A 19,211-nucleotide genomic window follows, 5' to 3' on the forward strand; every position below is an offset into this window, starting at 1 on the left:
GGAGTGTCAGACTCTTACTGACTAAAATCGTCGTGTTCCGTCATAGGCCTTTTATGTACCAGGGCCGCGGTATCTCTTTCGAACAACCCGCAGCCCCGGCAGGCCTTGGCCCTGCTGGGCCCCGCTGGGGTTGCTGACATCTCTTTGAGGAGCGCGTGGAACAACGCGCGCCGTCGACACGGGTCTGTCGTCTAGAAAGACAGAGGGACGATGAGCCACCCGAACTCACCGCCCACAGACCCACGCCTACGGTGGCCGGGAGTCATCTCGCGACACCCGGCGCCCATGGTGTCTACCTGGTCCAGCGCGGCGGCCGGGATGAGAGGTGCGAACTCTCTGGCGTTCCGCCTCCTCCTTCTCGAGCATGACCGCAGAAGGAGGCGACGGCATCCCATTCCCTCTCGCCCCGGACCATGGCCTGAACCAGGGCCGGACGCGAGAGGTCGCCGCCGCCCAAAGCCTCGACGAGGACCCGGCGGTGCCCCTCCCATGGCTATTCAAGGGATGACCCGGACAATTGGGTAGAGGAGGTCAGATAGGCAGTAGCTCCATGTAAAACTGGAAGCTTAGATCATAGTTGGGAATGACTAGGTGATGAATGATGACAAACTGATAATCTTGCAATGAAATAACCGTTGTTTAGACATCATCTTTTTATGGGTTATTTTGCATTTACAATTTAAACTTTGCCAGTTATTTGCAAAGGGAAAAAGGCGTGCTTTTCGTTTAAAGAGTTTTTCGCTCATTTTCCTCATACATTGTTGAATCATCATCAATTGTGTCATCTTTAATTTCGAACTATTTTCTGTCGTTAAAATCATTTCTTCATATAAACTAGTATAGAACAATAATGTCATTAGATTGTCAGTGATTGAATGTGTTTCTATTTTTTTCTTTATTATATGTATGATTAATATTAGCTAAGAACAGAAAAATATGGATGAGAATAAGTTCAGAATTTTCGTCCCTAACACGCTGACATAATGTCCCATTTGGACACCAATTTCGAAAAGATTAAGAGAAGAAAAAAATCGGCCTAATATGCTAACGTCTGATATACCTATGATGTCCACGTAGGTATGGTTAGTACATAGATAGGTAGGGTTTTTTTATTTCTGCTCACCACAAACAAATGATAACGTCCACGATAATTAAAGAATAAGAATAATTTATTTGATACCAGTTGACCCTCACTTGTTTACATATTTTGTTTGAATTCCATAGATATTGAGTAGGTACCTATTCCCTATTCGTCTTTCCGAACTTTTGGTAAAACTACGTTAAGACATTTGACGGTTCCGTACCCAAAGGGTGAAACGGGACCTTATTTGCCATTGCTCTCATCACCAGTCCATCATCTCCCGAACCTACAGTTTAACGTGCATCCGAGACTCTGTGATTGGTGTCCAAGACATACTTAGAAAGTACATACAAACTTAGAAAAGTTGCATTGGTACTTGCCTGACCTGGAATCGAACCCACGCAAGTATGAGCTTGAGTGGTTGGTTCTTTTCCCGCTAGCTCATCACGTCATTATCACTTGTACCTACCGATCGTTAAAAAAACACGCGGATCCGTACTATCTACTGCATTGCAACTTTTATCTAAATCAAAATAGACACTAGTCATGCACTCTACATATAATTAATCATAATGACATTGAAAAATACAAATACTCTGCTTCCCCTGAAAAATATTTTCCGATCCGGAAAGACGGGCCAGTCATGATGAAATATCCTACTACCTACGATAATATTTTCTCGAAGCGATGACACTAAACCCGCACCAACTACCACGCTGATTATGTATGACTCAACGAGCTTAATGACGTCAGAAGACACTGTCGAGTACAAACCCAGATGAAAAAGCCACGCGCCTCTACGATGTTATGTTATGTACTTATCCTTGTCACAAAACCAGAATTCGTCCACGCGAAAAAGAAACAGCAACTAGCTTTGGTATCACACTGATGTATATTAACGTATCCGACGTTGCAGCTTAAACTCAGTGTTCTGTAGAACGACAACGAGTGCGGACGTGAGAGTACATAAAAGACGACAACTTAGTGCTTAGGCCGTGTGGTCAGATAAAATCTGTGATACTATTTTGTAAGAAGTAAACGGTGAGTCAAGTGGGACATCTTCGTAAATATTTTTCAACATTTTTGAAATTTTAATACAATACATCATTGTGATTCTTATGTCGCGTCTACAAGTTTTCCATACTGAGGCAGTATAGTTTACAAGTATCTTTAAGCCGGTGTTTGTAATTAAAACACGCTATTTGTCCGTGTAGGCAATACAATGTGATTCTAGTCGTGTCGCGTTATAAAATATCTACGTATTTTAAAAACCCACTCCAGATTTTTCTTTAAAACACAAAACGGTTACTTAAAAACTTAGGTTCGTGAGACGAGTTCATAGTTTCATCAATGATTTTCAAAACTTTTTGCTGTGTTAGGCATTACGAATGTTTGTCTTTGCCGAATTAAGCGGAGATTTTAAAAAGTTGACGACAGTTTTTGTGTTCCCGCCAATATTTTCATTTATTTTATTTGCAATTTTATTACTTTTAGATTTTATTAATGTTTTCGTTATTTCATGCATACTTCATTATTTTATTTTTGTGGGAGGTTCAGAGTTTCATCAATGCTTTTCAAAACTACTACCTTAGGCATTATGAATTTTTGTCATTTCCGAATGAAGAGGTGATTTAAAAAAAAAGTTGACGACTGTTGTTCGCCCGCCAATACCGTACCAATTTGTCATTATTTTATGAATTTTATTTTCGATTTCATTACTTTTAGTTGTTATTAATGATTTCGTCATGTCATGCATACGTTCTATAATTTCAAAAGATTGTTTTTTGTGTTACGTTACTATACTGTTACTCATACAAATTCAAGTGAATGCTGGTATGTGACTAATGTTCAGTTCATATTTTAAGTAGGCGATTTTTTATTGAGTTTTGATAAATAATTAAATTCGAATAGAGTTAGCACTACTTCGCGACGTTTTAAAATGAGGCAACACTTATTAATAAATCGGTTCAGTGTTAGTTATTGTCTAGTGTTTGAAACTATTTTGACAAGAAAATCAGAAATAGGTTATGAGTAATTTGTTTGTAACTACGTTCTTGTCCTTTTATCTTAATTACATACATTTTAGAAACAATGTTTACTCAGAACTTCAGAACGAAGTTGAAAGTAGCCAAACTGACGGGATTTGGAACTTGACAGAATTTTGTGTTGTGTTTAAAAAATGATGATGTCTGACAGAGTGCGATACTTTTATGTCGTGTTCCAGATAATGTACCATATTTTATTGTTTTTATTAAACTAAGAAATAAAAAACTGCTCTGAGTGAGCAACATAGCCATCTAAAAGCTTTATTGCATCACAACAATGATTATGCACATGCTTGATGATAAAATTTCCTTGTTCCAGCTAAAATGTCGATCCACATCAAGGACTCCGATGACCTCAAGAACAGGCTGGTGGAAGCCGGTGACAAGCTGGTAGTCATCGACTTCATGGCCACTTGGTGCGGACCCTGCAAGATGATCGGGCCCAAACTAGACGAGATGGCCAATGAGATGGCTGACTCCATCGTTGTTCTTAAGGTAAGGAAGTTACCTGATAAAATGTGAAAAAGCTGCTTGGGTTAGACTGAAAATTTACACTTTTTGAAAGTCAAGTAATACGCAAAATGGGTAAGGCCGACTAAGGCCGAACGTCATACGCCTTACAACAAATTCTATGGGTTTGTTTTACCGAAAATCAGAACTTTTTAAAAGTAAAAACAAATATATATTTTAAAAAAATCCATTATCTATTCAAACGTCAGAAAGTCTGACGACCAGTCTCTTACCCAGGGGTATCGGGGTGCCCAGGCAACTGGGTTGAGGAGGTCAGATAGGCAATCACTCCATCTAAAACACTGGTACTCAGCTGCACCTAACCCCAACATAGACGGGAAAAGGCTAGACAGATGATGTAATATTCAAACGAATAGGTTTCATAAACTTCAGTACCTATGCATACCATTCATAAATTCAACAAACATGGTTATCGTTTCCTTCCTTTTGAGGTTAAATAATTTTCCATTAGGTAAATGAATTTAGTAGGAAAACACACTAGGTACAATACATACAATGTGACAGAAGTTCATAAATAATAGTGTTAGTCATGTGTAAAATAATATCATCAACATAGTACATTAATTTTAATTTTCCAATTTTCTTGATCTTTCTAGTATATTTTGTTAACTAGCTGTTGCCCGCGACTTCGTTTGCGTGGGCAATATAGAATTTCCAATTTCGTTTATTTAATCGTTCATTGCTCAACCCCCGTGGTTGATAGCGTGATAATATATAGCCTATGTGTTGAACCGGCCCCCAGGTAATAGTCATGCAAAATTTGATTTAAATCCATGCAGTACTTTTTGAGTTTATCCGGGACAAACATACAGACAAACAGATAAACAGACATACAGACAAAAATTCTAAAAACTACATATTTGGGTTCAGAATCGATTATGGATCACCCCCCAAGTATTCTTTAAAAAAATATTCAATGTACAGTTTTGACTTTCCTATCATCATTTTATTATATTATTATGTGTAGATAATGTAAAGGAAACTTAGTAATATTAAAAAAGATCATATTTGTTCGTCAACCATGAGTGAACTGAAACTTGATGCATTTTGTATCCTTTTATTCAAATGCGAGAAGTGATTCCCTAAGAAGTATTCCAAAAACTAGAGAAATAATTTTTCTATACTTTACGAACAATCTAGGATGACTTGAAAATATATTTTTAAGCTATTAATTCTGAAACAATAATATTATGGAGAAGTCTTCATACATTAGGTTTCTTCATAAAAATACCATAACTTATGTAGCAAGCAATAGTCACATAGGTAATCTACTTCAAGAAAGAAAAATCCATCAACACAGTACTCGCACACTGCCAACTTTTAGTCGGCCGATAGTTTATTCGGACTCCTAAATCAGTATGAAGATGAATGGTAGTACGCACATTACCAAGATCATGTATTGAGCTGGTATCAGACCGACCCGTTTTGAAATTTTCAATGAAAGTTTCGTGAATTCAGTCAAAGTTTTTAGTATGTCTGATACTGGTCTAATACCTGATCGTTGTCACGTGTGTACTCCCATTCATCTTCATACTGATTTATGAGCCCAAACAACTATCGGCCGACTAAAAGTTTGTAGTTTGCGGGTCTTAACTGTACGTGTTTCTTAGTTACGGTAGAACGCAAACAAAGATATAAATACCGCTCAATATTGCGGTATTATGTTTCTACCGCATTGACCATGCATCTATACATTCAAGGTTTTTATGCGGTATGTTATATATTTTATAGCATACTTTGAACAAGATTTATTTAGTTTAGATTATCTATTGCCGGTAGCTCCGTTGATGGGTATATTAAATTGACAAGCCTGTAATTAAGATTTATTTATCACTGTAGTTAGTAATAATTATACTTTAGAAATTCCTTCTTACACAGAAGGTGCAAATTCTGATGAAATTTGATGGCAATGTGTAGTGCAGTACATAGCTTTATTTAACCGACTCCAAAAAAGAGGGTTCCCATTTTGACTCGTATGTATGTTTATGCGCGATTATCTGAACTGATTTTGATGTGGTTTTCAGCAAAGTATTTTAAATAGTAAATTCTTCCCACCATTTTCAAGTCTGAAAACTAACTTTCTATGTACAAGTTGTAAACTAAATAGAATTAGTTTAATCGACGCCTTATCTTTGTATCAGATAGGAATGTTTATATACGCCTATAAAAGTATAGAAATACTGATAAGACCAACCTGTAGTTTAATCGATGGAACGAGCAAATTGCTTGAAAATATGTTTTATTGTTAGTGTGGGCATTTAAACGGCTGTTCCACGAATATGCCAAGAAAACTGCGTAGTTAGGTAAAAGCCTTCAATTAATGCCTGTTATTATTTAAACGACCCTCCTTGAGGTTTCTATCCCAAAAATTCATAGTTTTTAAAATATCCCGTACCTACTGTAAAAACTAGATTTTTTGTCCTGTACTGTAAAGGACGAAGTAAATAGTGAGTAATTTGTGGTACAGCCAAAAGGCTTAGAAATTGGTCTATGTCTTCCGATGCCGGAGCAAAAAGTATCCAATCTAGACCAGAAAATAAGTCTTTAAAACACCTAAAAATAAGAGGAAATGACGACCAAAACCTGCATGTCTCTTAATCCTTTTTAGCAAAGTTATTAAAATTCAAGGTGCATTCTTCTAATCTTACTGTGTGGTCGTTCCCCTAATTTCAAGTTTAATACGGTCAACTTCAGATGTGAATTGGTTATTAGGTAACCACTCATGATTCGTTGTGAATGACTTCATATTATGAGAAAACCGCAATAACCGGTTTCTGTTTTATATAAAAAATATGGATCGTTTGTGTGTAGGTTTTTCTTCTGAATGATATGAATGTCTTAAAGGTCATTTGTAAGTTCAAAGTTGTTTTTGTGTAGACAGGGAAAAAATGTTTGGATATCGTTTTTAGGTATTGTAATTGAAAGTTCTAGATGGTTCAGGATATAACCAAGATTGGATGTTTTAGCGGCATCTTCCAGTGAAAATTTTGTCCTGACTATTTTAACAGCTTCATCATCCCCCGAGCCTTTTCCCAATCCTGTTGGGGTCGGCTTCCAGTCTAACCGGATTCAGCTGAGTACCAGTGCTTTACAAGAAGCGACTGCCTATCTGACCTCCTCAACCCAGTTACCCGGGCAACCCGATACCCCTTGGTTAGACTGGTGTCAGACTTACTGGCTTCTGACTACCCGTAACGACTGCCAAGGATGTTTAATGACAACCGGGACCTACAGTTTAACGTGCCATCCGAAACACAGCCAATGGTGTCTAAGATATACTTAGAAAGTACATACAAACTTAGAAAAGTTGCATTGGTACTTGCCTGACCTGGGATCGAACCCGCGCCCTCATACTTGAGAGGTTGGTCCTTTACCCACTAGGCCACCACGACTTCCTATTTTAACAGCTTCTGACCAGTTAAATATTTTTTCAAATTGGTCCAGCTGTTTCGAAGCTTTTTAATGCAAATTTTAGACATTTTTTATTCATTTAAATTAATTAAAGATCTACGAAAGGACTGTATTCCAAGTCTTTTTCAATCATCATCACAAATGATTATTATTTGCGGAAAACCCAGCAATTTTCTAGAACCCCATAGAAGAAATATTCACTTATAATACCACAAGAGTATGGTATTCGGGGGATTATTTTTCCGTCCCAAATGTCGGCCACAACCTGTCAGTTTGACATAGCAACGACCAGAGAAAATATTCAAAAAAAATTATCACTTATAATACCACAAGAGCTTCAAAATTATCGGGTATTTTCCGATAGGTTCGTTGCAAACAAATGAAGGAGTCAAGTTTTTCAGGTTAAAAAATCACGAGCGCGAAGCGCGAGTGATTTTTCCTGAAAAACTTGACGACTTTATTTGTTTGCAGGGAACCTTGAGGGAAATGCCAGATAATTATGAAGCTCGTGTGGTATTCGGGAGATTATCTTTCCGTCCCAAATGTCGGCCACAACCTGTCAGTTTGACGTAGCAACGACCAGAGAAAATATTCAAAAAATTTTCAGTATAATACCATGTAGGTTGTACCACGTGACGTCGAATGGTGCAATTCTATTGGTCGATATTTGGGTCGGAAAAATAATCAGTATAATACCATGTAGGTTGTACCACGTGACGTCGAATGGTGCAATTCTATTGGTCGATATTTGGGTCGGAAAAATAATCATACCAATACATTACCAAACTATCCCGATATGTGCTTATGAATAATTTATCGATGACGCATTCGCACACAGGGCTAGGCATAGACTGTACTCATAACTTTAAATAGGTACTGACTCAGTGATAAATTCAGGAAAATATTATCTAGTCAACGGGAAAGCCCAAACAAAAATCTTGGCACCAACTTCGAAAAATAACAGGGAAAAATATGTATTTTTTGTAATTGTTATTCTTCAATTGATAAAAAGAAATAGGTAGCCATTTTAAATTGCATATTTTACTAGTGCAAGTGGTTTTCGTCATATGTGTATACTGTTTTCTAAGGTCCCGTCTACCATCCCAGTTTCTTTAAAATTAGGTAGCTATCCATTGCAACAAAAATGCATTAGATATTTTAATTATTTGGCTGATTCTCATCGAATGGTACCACCGGAAAGGTATCGATATCTGACCAAAACATAAAAGGAAGCTTAAATTAATGTTTATTATTACATATGTATATGATATGGTTGACTGCGTTTAATAATACAATAATATACTTACCTACAAATAAAGTTGTATAGCATACCAAGTCACACATATTATGTTTTATCACTTCAGAACATGAAATATTATACCAATGACTGTGCAGGTGTTAATTATATACGATTAGCACCCAGAGTACGCATTTATGTATTACATAAATGGATTATCAGACTAGGAGGGGCGTTGTTAATAGCAGGCCCATCCCTTTTTGAGCACTGTAACTTAACGGCGATCCCAATAATCTATCCATGAGTTGTTTTGTTTACTTATAGATAGGAATTTGACATCGTTTTTAGGGGCTAATGTCAAATTGTATCGGTAAGCAAAACAAAAGGGGCTCGATTCTGCAAATTTTACATAAGCGACGTGTACGTACGATTCACATCCGACTGAGATCCAATCACGACTCAATTACGATTGAAGCGTATGTGGCTTTCCGCTATTTTTTCTTTAAAAAATAACGTTTTTATCCTCTTCTGTGATTCAATAAAATTCATATTGTCTGCAAATGATTTACGATAATGAAATGTCATAGGAATACGATTGGTCTTATATTAGTAACAGAATGCCCACTAAGTTTAGAGTGCTATTGCAATTAAATTTTGTCATTATTAACTTAGCGAATCGGGCCCCAGATAGATAGACGGCTGTTAAAGGTGACAAAATACATTGATGCAAATATCATTGAAGGTCGCACCAAACAGATCTTTATGATAAAGTAACTGCTATTGTTTTGGTTAGTAAGAATACGTGTAACTGCATCGCTCGAGGCCACGCATTCGATTTTTGGTCAGGCCGTCACCGAGACTGACGAAAATAGGCCGATGATGTTGTTAATAAAAATAATTAGGCTTTGTCATGCACTTGTTCAATCAGTAATGGTTCTTACTGAAATAATCCTAACTTAAAGTTGTTGGTCTAATAATCATCTGCCTAGCCGCTTCCCAATTATGTGAAGGTCGCATTTTAATCTATCTAGCTAGATACAAGAGAGTACCAGTGATTTACAGTGAGCAACAGCCTATCTGACTTCCGCATCACAGGTTTAGAAAGTAGACACAGATAGCAAATCATAGATATTTTTGAAATACTACCCACGGTCTTATTTAGCATTTTTTATGCCCACACGTTTGCCAAATGTAAGAATGACAGTCTTTTATAGTTTTGCCTGAATTAAAATCTGGTATTCTAAATCATGTTTGTGGGAAAAATATAAGACATCGTTTGGTGCCAACATAAGTTTTTTTTATATGAATAGATGAGTCAAAGAGATGAATGTCATTTGTCGATTATGAGATCACTGGCCATTGTTAAATTAGGTATCCCACACAGATCCATATTTTCTTTGGATTTAAGAGATATTTTCAAAATTTGTTTAAAAAAATATGGATGTATGTATTCACAGTACTTAATTCATTAAATATTGTTGGGAGTTTATTTTCCAGGTAAATAAAAATGTTTTTATAAGTGACATTTACCTAATTAGCTCATAGCGTTAGAATTTGCAATGAAACGGCAACAAAATGATCGCTTGGCGATACTTAATGATAAGACCTTATCAAGCTAATAAATGAAACAAGAGGCGTATTATTAGGAAACATACTAATGTGCTTTAGTTACAGTTAATTAGCCTGATTACACGACCGGCTTGTTCAGACTTTTATTTCGAGGATAGAAAAGTCGTAAAAACAATATTTTTTATTGGAACGTCTAGTCTGGCGACCTTGACCGTGTTACAAGCGTGACTTATCTCTCAATAAAATGCTTTTTACATAATTAATTTTGTTTTTCTTGTTTTCAGGTCGATGTTGACGAATGCGAGGACATCGCTACCGAGTACAACATCAACTCCATGCCTACCTTCGTGTTTGTCAAGAGCACGAAGAAGGTCGAAGAGTTCTCAGGCGCCAACGTCGACAAACTGAGGAACACTATCCTGAAACTTAAGTAGACCTGAAAGGAGCATTGTACGCTAGCCAACCTCCGCGGACAAACCTTGGCATTTTAACGCATTTTTTTCCATAAAATTCTATTTATCTATCGACTTTTATATCGGCATGTTTAGTTGCTGGTTGACTAATTAATACCTTTGTACGTAATAGTTTCATACAGAGCTTTAAAGTGTAGCCGCTGCCCCAATTTGAACATCTAAAGACTGTTTCGCCCGTTCTGTATGCAAACTTATAAAATGCCGGTTTTTTCAATGAATTATATAATATTTGCGAGGTTTACCGTCGGAGGTATTGCAGTTGGAATAACAACTTATTGCACACGGCACTAATGCATAATAATGTTAATTTCTCAGCCATCAGAAGGATCACAATTTTTTGTTTTAAATAGTTTTGTTAAATGAAATGTAAGTAGATGTATTTTTGTAATGCGAGTGTCTTATTAGCACTGTGTGCTTAAAATTTAGCACGTTTTACGTCGGTTTAGCGTACAAACTCTATTTTCGTATTATTTGCCGTGTATTTTTCATTATATGTATGTTACAGAGTATTGTTACTTCAATAAAATATTGTGTAAAGTATGAATGCTGTTTTCCTTGTTTTACTAACCTACAGAACCACTAAAATCCAAGTTTGTAATTTGGTATAGATGTAGCCACGTTGGTAGTCAAGTTTTTGTAGGAATTTTCGTGAAAAATCAAAATTTCTCTTTTCCAAAAATCTTAGTTTATAGACATCTTGCTAGGCGAGACGCTTCTTATGAGGTATCGCACTACACTCTAGTCAGATGAGCCACAAAAGGCGTCGTAAGTTAATTAGGTACTTGACACGAAAAGGGATTGGAGAACAACACGGCCATTCAAATAAAACACTAAATAATTGAAACCAATTTTAATCGAAATAAAATTGCTGAAACCATAATTACATATCTATAACTTAAAATAATTGCGTGACAATGTTCTGTACAGTACAAAAGCATATGTCCAGTTTCTTATTGCTATGTGAACATAATAACTAGCGTACTTACTATACACCTTGGAAATCTGAAACAAAGAGAGATAGAAATTAGTTATAGAAAAACATTTGCAGTAGGGAACGTCAGGAATGAAGTTTCTTATTGAGTATCTAAGTAGAACACAGAAAACGTTATTTTACTACTCTAATCATAGCTCTTCATTCAAGTTGTGAGCATTTGTGAATTATTAAAAGTTAATATGAGGAATTTAATTTTTTGTAGAGTCGTTTTTTAGTACCAGTAACTTCACACTAATACAAGGTACAAATTGAGATTTAGTGATGATAGACTTTCTGCTTAGCCTGAGGGTGATTTTGGATTGGATATATTTTTTTTTTAACGACGTCAAAAATCATCAAATGACCCCTCCCGCTGTGGGTTAGCAGCTGTCAGGGAGTGTCAGACTCTTACTGACTAAAAACCGTCGTGTTCCGTCATAGGCCTTTTATGTACCAGGGCCGCGGTATCTCTTTCAAACAACCCGCAGCCCCGGCAGGTTTGGATTGGGTCTGACTTTGAAATATTGAGAACCTCCTGCTTTTTTGAAGTCAGTGAAAACTACATAATCACCTTTAATCCCTGCGCTTCTTGCCATGAGTGTCGTGTCTGTCGTGGTGGTCACGTTTGCGGGTACTCTTGTCGGCTCGCTTGGCCTCGCTCAAGAACCGATCCAGACCGAACGGATCGAAGTCTGCGTCAGGCTGGTTGCGGGATTGTGACTGAAAGAGAGGTTAACAAAGATCTGTGAGATTGGGAATATAGCATGGTGTCCTAGCCGATTGTCGGCCACGGCGGCAGTTCTCATAAAGATCAACCAGCTGCGCAAGACCTGTTATAGTGCACGAACATTTGCGCAGTCACAGGTACACTCACTATTCCTTCACTCTCATAGCCCGACGAGACGACAATATGACACGGTCAGAAAGAGACCAGTCACAGGTCTGACATTTAAATACTCTACTATGCACGGCTGTATCCAACCATGCTGATGTAACCAACTTCCAGACTCTAAGCAGCTTTCTGAAAGTTTATCAACCACACAAAGCGGTTGCCCAACCCGAGAATCGAACTCAAGACCTCGTACTTAACACTTACTGACTACTAGACCAAGAAGGTACTTTGTAAAGTAAGTATAAACGATACTAACGGGTTCATCTCTGCTAGAGTGTCCGTCCTTCTCAAACTGCACGGGACCAGCTCGGGTGTTGCTACTGCTGGTGCCTGCGAATTCCTTGTCAGCCACGAATCTGTCGATATAACACGAATACTAATGTTATTAACAAGATATATTTCACTGGGCTAGTTAGTTATCTTATAGTTAATGCTATCTGCCAGATAAAGCCTATTATTTTATAATTTCTGTCCGATATTATGTGTCAGATAAAAAAGTTGTTTGTAATCATGAGCAGAATCACGTGTTCTCGTATCGGTCACTAATTACACTGGTCAACAAGTTTTTTTCCATATAAACCAGGCTACACTTTTTGAAAAATTTCGGTCAACTGAATCTAAATCTGACTGCAGAATTGTTCTATTATTAGCTCATGATTTTGAGATATTCTAACCTAAAAGTGCGAAATACACATGCTCATGATTTTGACCATTTTTAAGGCCTATGTAGACAGGCAAGTTTTTTTTACCTGAAAAAGTATTCAAGGGGTCTCAAAGACCCCTCTTCAAGGGCTCTCGCCGGTCTACATAGGCCTTAAAATGGTTAAAACAGTGTTTTTCTCACTTTTAGGATAGAATATCTCAAAATCCCGAGCTAACAGAACAATTCTGAAGTCAAATTTGGATTCAGTGCACTGAAAACTTCCTAAAGAGTGAAGACTCATTTCTGTGGATGGAAGTTGGTCTAATTTTGTTGATCAGTGTTACCAGTCATCCTTTTAGTTTCGCTTATTTATTTATTTGTGAGAAATGTACATGTTGAAATTAGTAGGGAATTGAAAAGTAAATATAGAAAAGGTGTAATTTATGTGTCGACTGACTGCAAGTTAAGACAGTCAAGAAGATGTACTGAGTACACCATCTCTTGGTTCGCCGAGGCTTCCGGGCCGTGCTCCAGAACTCCCTTTCTAGAGCCAGTTTTTCATATACATACCTCCTAGTATTAACGATAGCATCAATATCTCCGCCGTAGTTGTCTTTGTCAGCATTCCGTGAGGGTCTGTAGATGTGGGCGCCGACGTTGTCCTGGTTGCGCCACGGCTTGTCGTACACATTGTACGCCTCGTCGTCGCCGTAACCTGGGAAATTGTGATATAAAGGAAAATTAATTATGTATTCTATGTGATGCAACTGTAAATTATATAAAAAAAACGGTATTTTTTATCATCTTAGATTTAGTACTAACAAATATTACAACACGTACATCTTAATGTTAAATACAATAGTTCTCGTTAAATAATTTTGTTGCTTCCAATTATTATTTTACGCGTGAGTTCAGTAAGTTTATCAATTTACGAAAATGTGGACGTAAAATATTACAATTTATCTCCCGTTTAGTTTAGAATCTTACGAAAGTTTATAAACTTCCTAGTAAATTTATAAACTTACGGATCTTGTTATTTTCCGGTGACATATAATATGTATCGAAAATGTTTGTTAGGTATAATAACGCCATCAGACTTTCAGATATACAGTTTCATTTTAATATACCCATAAAAACAATAACTAAACACTACTATTTCTGTGCCTACATCACCAAAAACGAATTATAATTTATTCGAAATTAAGTCTCCAAAATTAGCTGAATTACTCCAACAAGTAACAAACTTACCGCTATCCATTCCCTTGCTGTTGTTAAACAGTCTCTGGTCGAACATGTTCTCAGCGCCCTGGTTGGCCTTGGCGGGCAGTCCCAGCGCGATCTGCTCGGAGATATCACGCTCGCGGTCCTTCACTAGCTTCGATCTGAAAATATTCATATAAAGAATTATATTTTTTGTCAAAAATAGGTGTTTTTAGACAGGTTTACTTGACTATGTAGGAAAAGGGAATATAATTACAAATGAATCTTTCAACTGTGTATGTGAAGTTCTTTTGTGAGTTCACGTTTTTCGTAGATTTTTGTCAGTTATCATTGTAACTCTGACAACCATTGCGACAGACGGTAACAGTTGACAGGACTGTTCCGACCACGGGAGTGTCACTAATGACCTGGCCAGCTCGTTACTGGGCCATTTATATCACTTATTTAAACTATTAATTTACCGCTCTGGGTGTACCAGGACTGCGTAACTTGTGCAAACAATTCCACAACTCTGGATCTAAGTCATCCTTACGTAACAGATCAAAACTACACAAATTTGGTGCCTAAAAATATCCATTTTTGTACATGACGGCGCCACCGTCGATGTGTCAACCGTCGATCTGTCAACGGTGGAGCTTATATAAAGCGGCGCGCGCGCACGACTCGGGTCATTCGTTCGCCGACCGTTGCCGAGTGCACACCTCCCACAAATTCGTGATAATTTATTTCGTTAATATTAATTGTAGTGACTAATATTGTGTTAATTGGAATAAACCAAGTGATTGTGTGAGAACCCCTTTGTTTTATTTAACGATGTCGGATCCTGACGCCGACATATACATATTTCATCATTAAATAGTATATTTACCTCTTATCAGGTCCTGCTCTGGCCAGGTTACGTTCCCTCTGCCTCTCCTTGTGTCTGTCAGCTCTCAACTTGTCTCTCTCAGCAGCGGTCAGACCACTCTCGTCTACTTCATTGGTCTCTGTATCATCATCAGGGGCTCGGATACCTGCAATGTGAATGCTGAATTGAGATAATGAAGTATGTTGGTCTGGTATATATGTATATATTGTTGAGTTTATATGTTACATAATATGAGGTGTTGGTAAGTATAAGTACGTATGACTAAACATTGTTTTTCTTAGCCAGACTACATAGTAGGTACCTAATACACATAGGTAAGACTACATAATTGAGATTGGATATTTGACTGGTTGATAAGCAAAGGAAAGGAATGTTGCAAACATAAATATTCTTCAATGTTTGTTACTGCAGAGGCAACAATAATATATTGTCTGTGAAAATTTAAACTGTTATAATATTATCATGGTTCATGAGACCTGTGAGACGCACGTACCGACGGACAGTAAAGTCTTAATAATAATTTTCCGTTTTATCCTTTGTAGGGTACAGATCCCTTAAAAAGTGCATTTACTTTCACCCATACCAGCATTTGATTCACATCAAAAAACACAAACTAACCAGCTCTATGATCTCTAGCCCTCTGCGCCAACATTCTCAAATGCTCTTCTTTCTTCTCCTTCTCTCTCTGCGCCAATCTCCTCTCAAGCTGCGCCCTAGCTTCCACCGCTTCTCTTGCCTTCCTGTCGGCTATGTATAGGGCTTCAGCCAGCTTGGAGAAGTTCTCATTGATGTGGACCTGTTGCAGGCCTCGGCCGTCCGCTGCGAGACGCTTGTCGAGGGGTATTGTGTAACCTGGAATGGAATTATGGGTTTGGGTTTAAGTGTGTATTAAAAGTTGTAAATAGATAATGGAAGAATAGGGTTTATCTTCAGCTTTACAGCAGCTGTACAGTTTTAACTTAGGAAACAACATCTTACTGTAGGAAACCTTCCCATGTAAAAGTTGAGTTTTAGAATGGAGGTTTGATAATCAAGTTTGTTGAGCAATCCTGAACATTAAACATTTTGACCTCTACTACACATTTTGAATTTCCAAATGATGTTAGTTTTGTATAATTTATCAATACATAGGTACATATTTTAATAAGTTTTAACCCCATTGTACATACATAAACTTCTTTTAGGGATAGTTAATCATTATCTTCATCATCCTCCGAACCTTCTTCCCAACTATGTTGGGGTTGGCAATAAACTTCTAGATGAGTCTCGGGGTATCTTGCTGGTTCATCTTCATAACATTCTTGGAATTGTGCTAGCTAAATTAGCTTGAGTTTTTACATGCTTAATTGCAAATGCATATTCCAAATAACTTTAAACATTCTTCCAGTGTGAGACATAGGGCGGCACATATGGGGGTACATAGAGAGGCCTTTATAAAGGACGTAAGTAATGTTACCTTTAGCGTTCTTCCAGTGCGACACACAGGGCGGCACCTTCCAGTCGCGCTGCTGCTTGACGGAGACCCGGCGCGGCGGCGAGTGCAGCACGGGCGCGGGCGGCGACGGCGCGGCGCGGGGGATCTTCTTGTTGATCTGGAAGCGCGGCGGCTCCATTGGGTCCGACTGGGCTTCTACCATCCTGGGAGAGTATACATCAGAATAAAAACCATAGTTATGATGGCCCAACTAAATGAGAATGCCGACATGAAGTGTGTTCATTAGAAAAAATATTGATATTCTTAGAGATCTGACCTTAACAGGTTGCCACTAAACTGTAAACTAAAAATTCCTTGCTATTTTTATAAATGAAAACAATTTTGTTCATGTTCATAGTTTATGTAAAACTTTTTTATGATCTCTTTGAGTGAAATCTAAGAAGTAGAATAAAACCTGGACAGCTGGACTTGATGATTAAATACAAGTAAAACAACAGTATGAATCTTATTACAAACCACCACAGGAGGCAGATTTTTGTAGGTCTTATTGGACTTGATTATAGGCACAAAAAAGAGCTGTTACGAACCTGATAACCCTCTGCTTAGCTCCAGAGTTGAACTGTCCTCCTTGCTGCGCAGGCGTGTACCTGATGTATTGTGCTGGAGCCTACGAGCAGAAAGTACTATCAGAGTGATTGATAAGGCTGTGTTCTTCTCTGTTTGAGAAGATTTGCAGGGTAACAAGGTATATAATTATGATTTGCTACCTAATAGGTGAACCAATTAAGATAAAATTTGGTATTGGAATATGGATTCACTTCTTGTTTTGTGCTACTAAACACAAAGTTTACACTTACTTTCACTGTTTACATATTACTTATGAATAGGAATTCAACTCACAGCTTTGGGAGCAGCTTTCACGGGCAAGGCAGCAGATATCTTAGCATTGGTAAGTTTCTCTAGCGCCTGCTTAGTTTTCTCTGTGATATCCTGTATGTCTTCATCATCTGGCTTCTGTAGTGTCGGGTCATCTTCTGCCAATACTTCCGATGGTAGCAGGTCTGTCAGTTTTGAGTATATTATCTGGAAAAGATAGATAGATCTGTTATTTGGAGAGTAAATAAATATTGTACTGCTGAAATCAATGTATTACAGACATAAATAGATTCCTACATAACATAGATCTGTATCAAGATATGTGAATTAAGACAACTGCTTATGTAGACTTAAATATTATAAAGCTTAAGAGTTTTTTGTTTGTAAATACAAATTAATCATAGGAACTAAAAGTTTGATTTGGAATTTTTAAATGTCAGAAAGCCTGATTATTATGAAATACATTTTATCCAGGCACAGGAAAGCAGCAGCAGTTTGTCAAGTAAAATAAGTGAATACAGCATGGGGACAGAAGTTTATATCAAATATTCTTAATTATAAAAATCCACTTTTTATTATGTGGATAGTTTTTATAGTCATTTATGTAGACCACCCAATCTTACCTTATCAGCGCTATGTCCTTGTCTAGCTATAGCAGAATATTTAACTCGTCCAGACTCATCGAGCTGGACCGCTAAGGCATTGGAAGTGCTCTCCTTGCCCCTGGCTCCCATACCCAGGGGGTACTGGGCCACGTGTATCTCGGGGAAGGCACCTCCATCTGGAAAGATGATAAAAGTTAGTTTACTAGTGTTGTGTAGTGAGAAATTAAGTTTGTGTATAGTTGTTTTGAGGCTGGTGTGGTAACTAACACTCATTCCTTCTCTGTATGAGGAAAGCCTGTGCCCTGTGTTGGGGCAATTAAAGACTGATCATGATTATAGTTGTGTGCTCTTTACTATCAGAATAAAATATGCATTTAGTCTATAGAGAAGTCTGGAAAACAAGTTCTGTATTCAGTTTAGACATGTTACCAACTAACCATACCATAATTCCTTTAAGATTAAGAAAATTAAGCACATGAATCCACTGGTGTCTGGTTTTTGGTCAGTGGGTCATCTTAAGGGCGTTTAAATGATTTGAAAACACTACTACACCACCATCGTATCGCATATACTAAGTTCTACATAACAAAGATAGTATCTGACCTCCAAAGTCCTCCTCAGCCCTAGGTATCCATCCTTTCCTCTGTCCATAAGGTGGGACACTGGTTTGTGACACCACCAAGGCACTGCCGACGCGTTTGGCCTTCCTCTCGTCATCACGGTCCCACACCTGCTGTGTGGGGGCTGGTAGAAGGCTGAAAACGGAGACATCATGAAAATAAATTTGAAGTTTATATGTGAATGTTTTATTCGCTTCTGATTAGGTTATCTTCAAAATTAAATAATAAATCTGCTGGATTGGGGTTACTAACATGTGTTTTAAAATTCGTGGCGTTGCCTCAGTGTCGAAATTTAGATTTCACAAGCTGTATTTACAAAGGACAACAAAATTTTATCAACACGTTATAGTTTGCATGGTCCCAATCGTCGTTCACGGTAGGATATTAGATTTAAAATATTATCGACACTGTAGCTTTGATTTAGAATAACTTATTTATAGTTTCCATTTGGCATATAATTATTAATTTAAATCAAAAATAAATAAAAATCTGCACAACTCACCTCGATAACGACGCCATCTTATTTTGTGACTTCTTAAGAATTTCGTCCAAGAATTGCATAAAACATAAATATCGTTGATGTGCTTGTTAGTAATTGAAATGTTAATAAAATATGTACTATTCTATTCTTTAACTTTTATTCGAAACAAAGATTGTATAATGAAGTTACATAAACATTTTTTAAATTAAGGAAAAGCATGGAAAATGATTCATTTCAAAACGAAATGTGA

The 19,211-nt window shown here is 37.4% G+C and overlaps 2 protein-coding genes across 4 annotated transcripts in view; one reads left to right on the top strand and one right to left on the bottom strand.

The window, feature by feature from the left end:
* LOC110382630 (thioredoxin-2) overlaps positions 1-10,887 on the top strand; it is a 17,872-nt gene extending 6,985 nt beyond the window's left edge. For 2 of the 3 annotated variants that reach the window (XM_021343286.3, XM_049851801.2), the window contains exons 2-3: positions 3,446-3,621; positions 10,159-10,887. In XM_021343286.3, coding sequence (XP_021198961.1) covers positions 3,451-3,621; positions 10,159-10,308 — 321 coding nt within the window. In that variant the 5' untranslated portion in view covers positions 3,446-3,450 and the 3' untranslated portion in view covers positions 10,309-10,887. Of the gene's footprint in view, positions 1-1,966; positions 2,123-3,445; positions 3,622-10,158 lie in introns of those variants that run through there. The other variant, XM_021343288.3, reaches the window with a different exon arrangement.
* Positions 10,888-11,182: 295 nt separating this feature from the next.
* On the bottom strand, positions 11,183-19,024 carry LOC110382634 (puff-specific protein Bx42). The gene is made up of 13 exons (XM_064042435.1): positions 18,983-19,024; positions 18,464-18,615; positions 17,879-18,036; positions 17,280-17,462; positions 16,967-17,046; positions 16,401-16,582; positions 15,563-15,796; positions 14,945-15,089; positions 14,104-14,237; positions 13,426-13,570; positions 12,469-12,568; positions 11,892-12,040; positions 11,183-11,349 (listed from the first exon to the last, which is right to left on the bottom strand). The coding sequence occupies exons 1-12, from the start codon at positions 18,997-18,999 to the stop codon at positions 11,894-11,896; spliced, it is 1,677 nt and encodes a 558-aa protein (XP_063898505.1). The 5' UTR covers positions 19,000-19,024; the 3' UTR covers positions 11,183-11,349; positions 11,892-11,893.
* Between the last annotated feature and the right edge of the window lie 187 nt (positions 19,025-19,211).

This window comes from Helicoverpa armigera, chromosome 28 (genome assembly GCF_030705265.1).
Source record: "Helicoverpa armigera isolate CAAS_96S chromosome 28, ASM3070526v1, whole genome shotgun sequence".
NCBI lineage: Eukaryota > Metazoa > Arthropoda > Insecta > Lepidoptera > Noctuidae > Helicoverpa > Helicoverpa armigera.

Excerpts from the sequence above, each read along its gene's own strand:
- LOC110382634 (XM_064042435.1), bottom strand. Across the intron at positions 16,583-16,966 it reads GCTAAGCAGAGGGTTATCAG|GATGGTAGAAGCCCAGTCGG; the intron begins GTTCGTAACAGC and ends ATACTCTCCCAG. Across the intron at positions 13,571-14,103 it reads CAGCAAGGGAATGGATAGCG|GTTACGGCGACGACGAGGCG; the intron begins GTAAGTTTGTTA and ends ACAATTTCCCAG.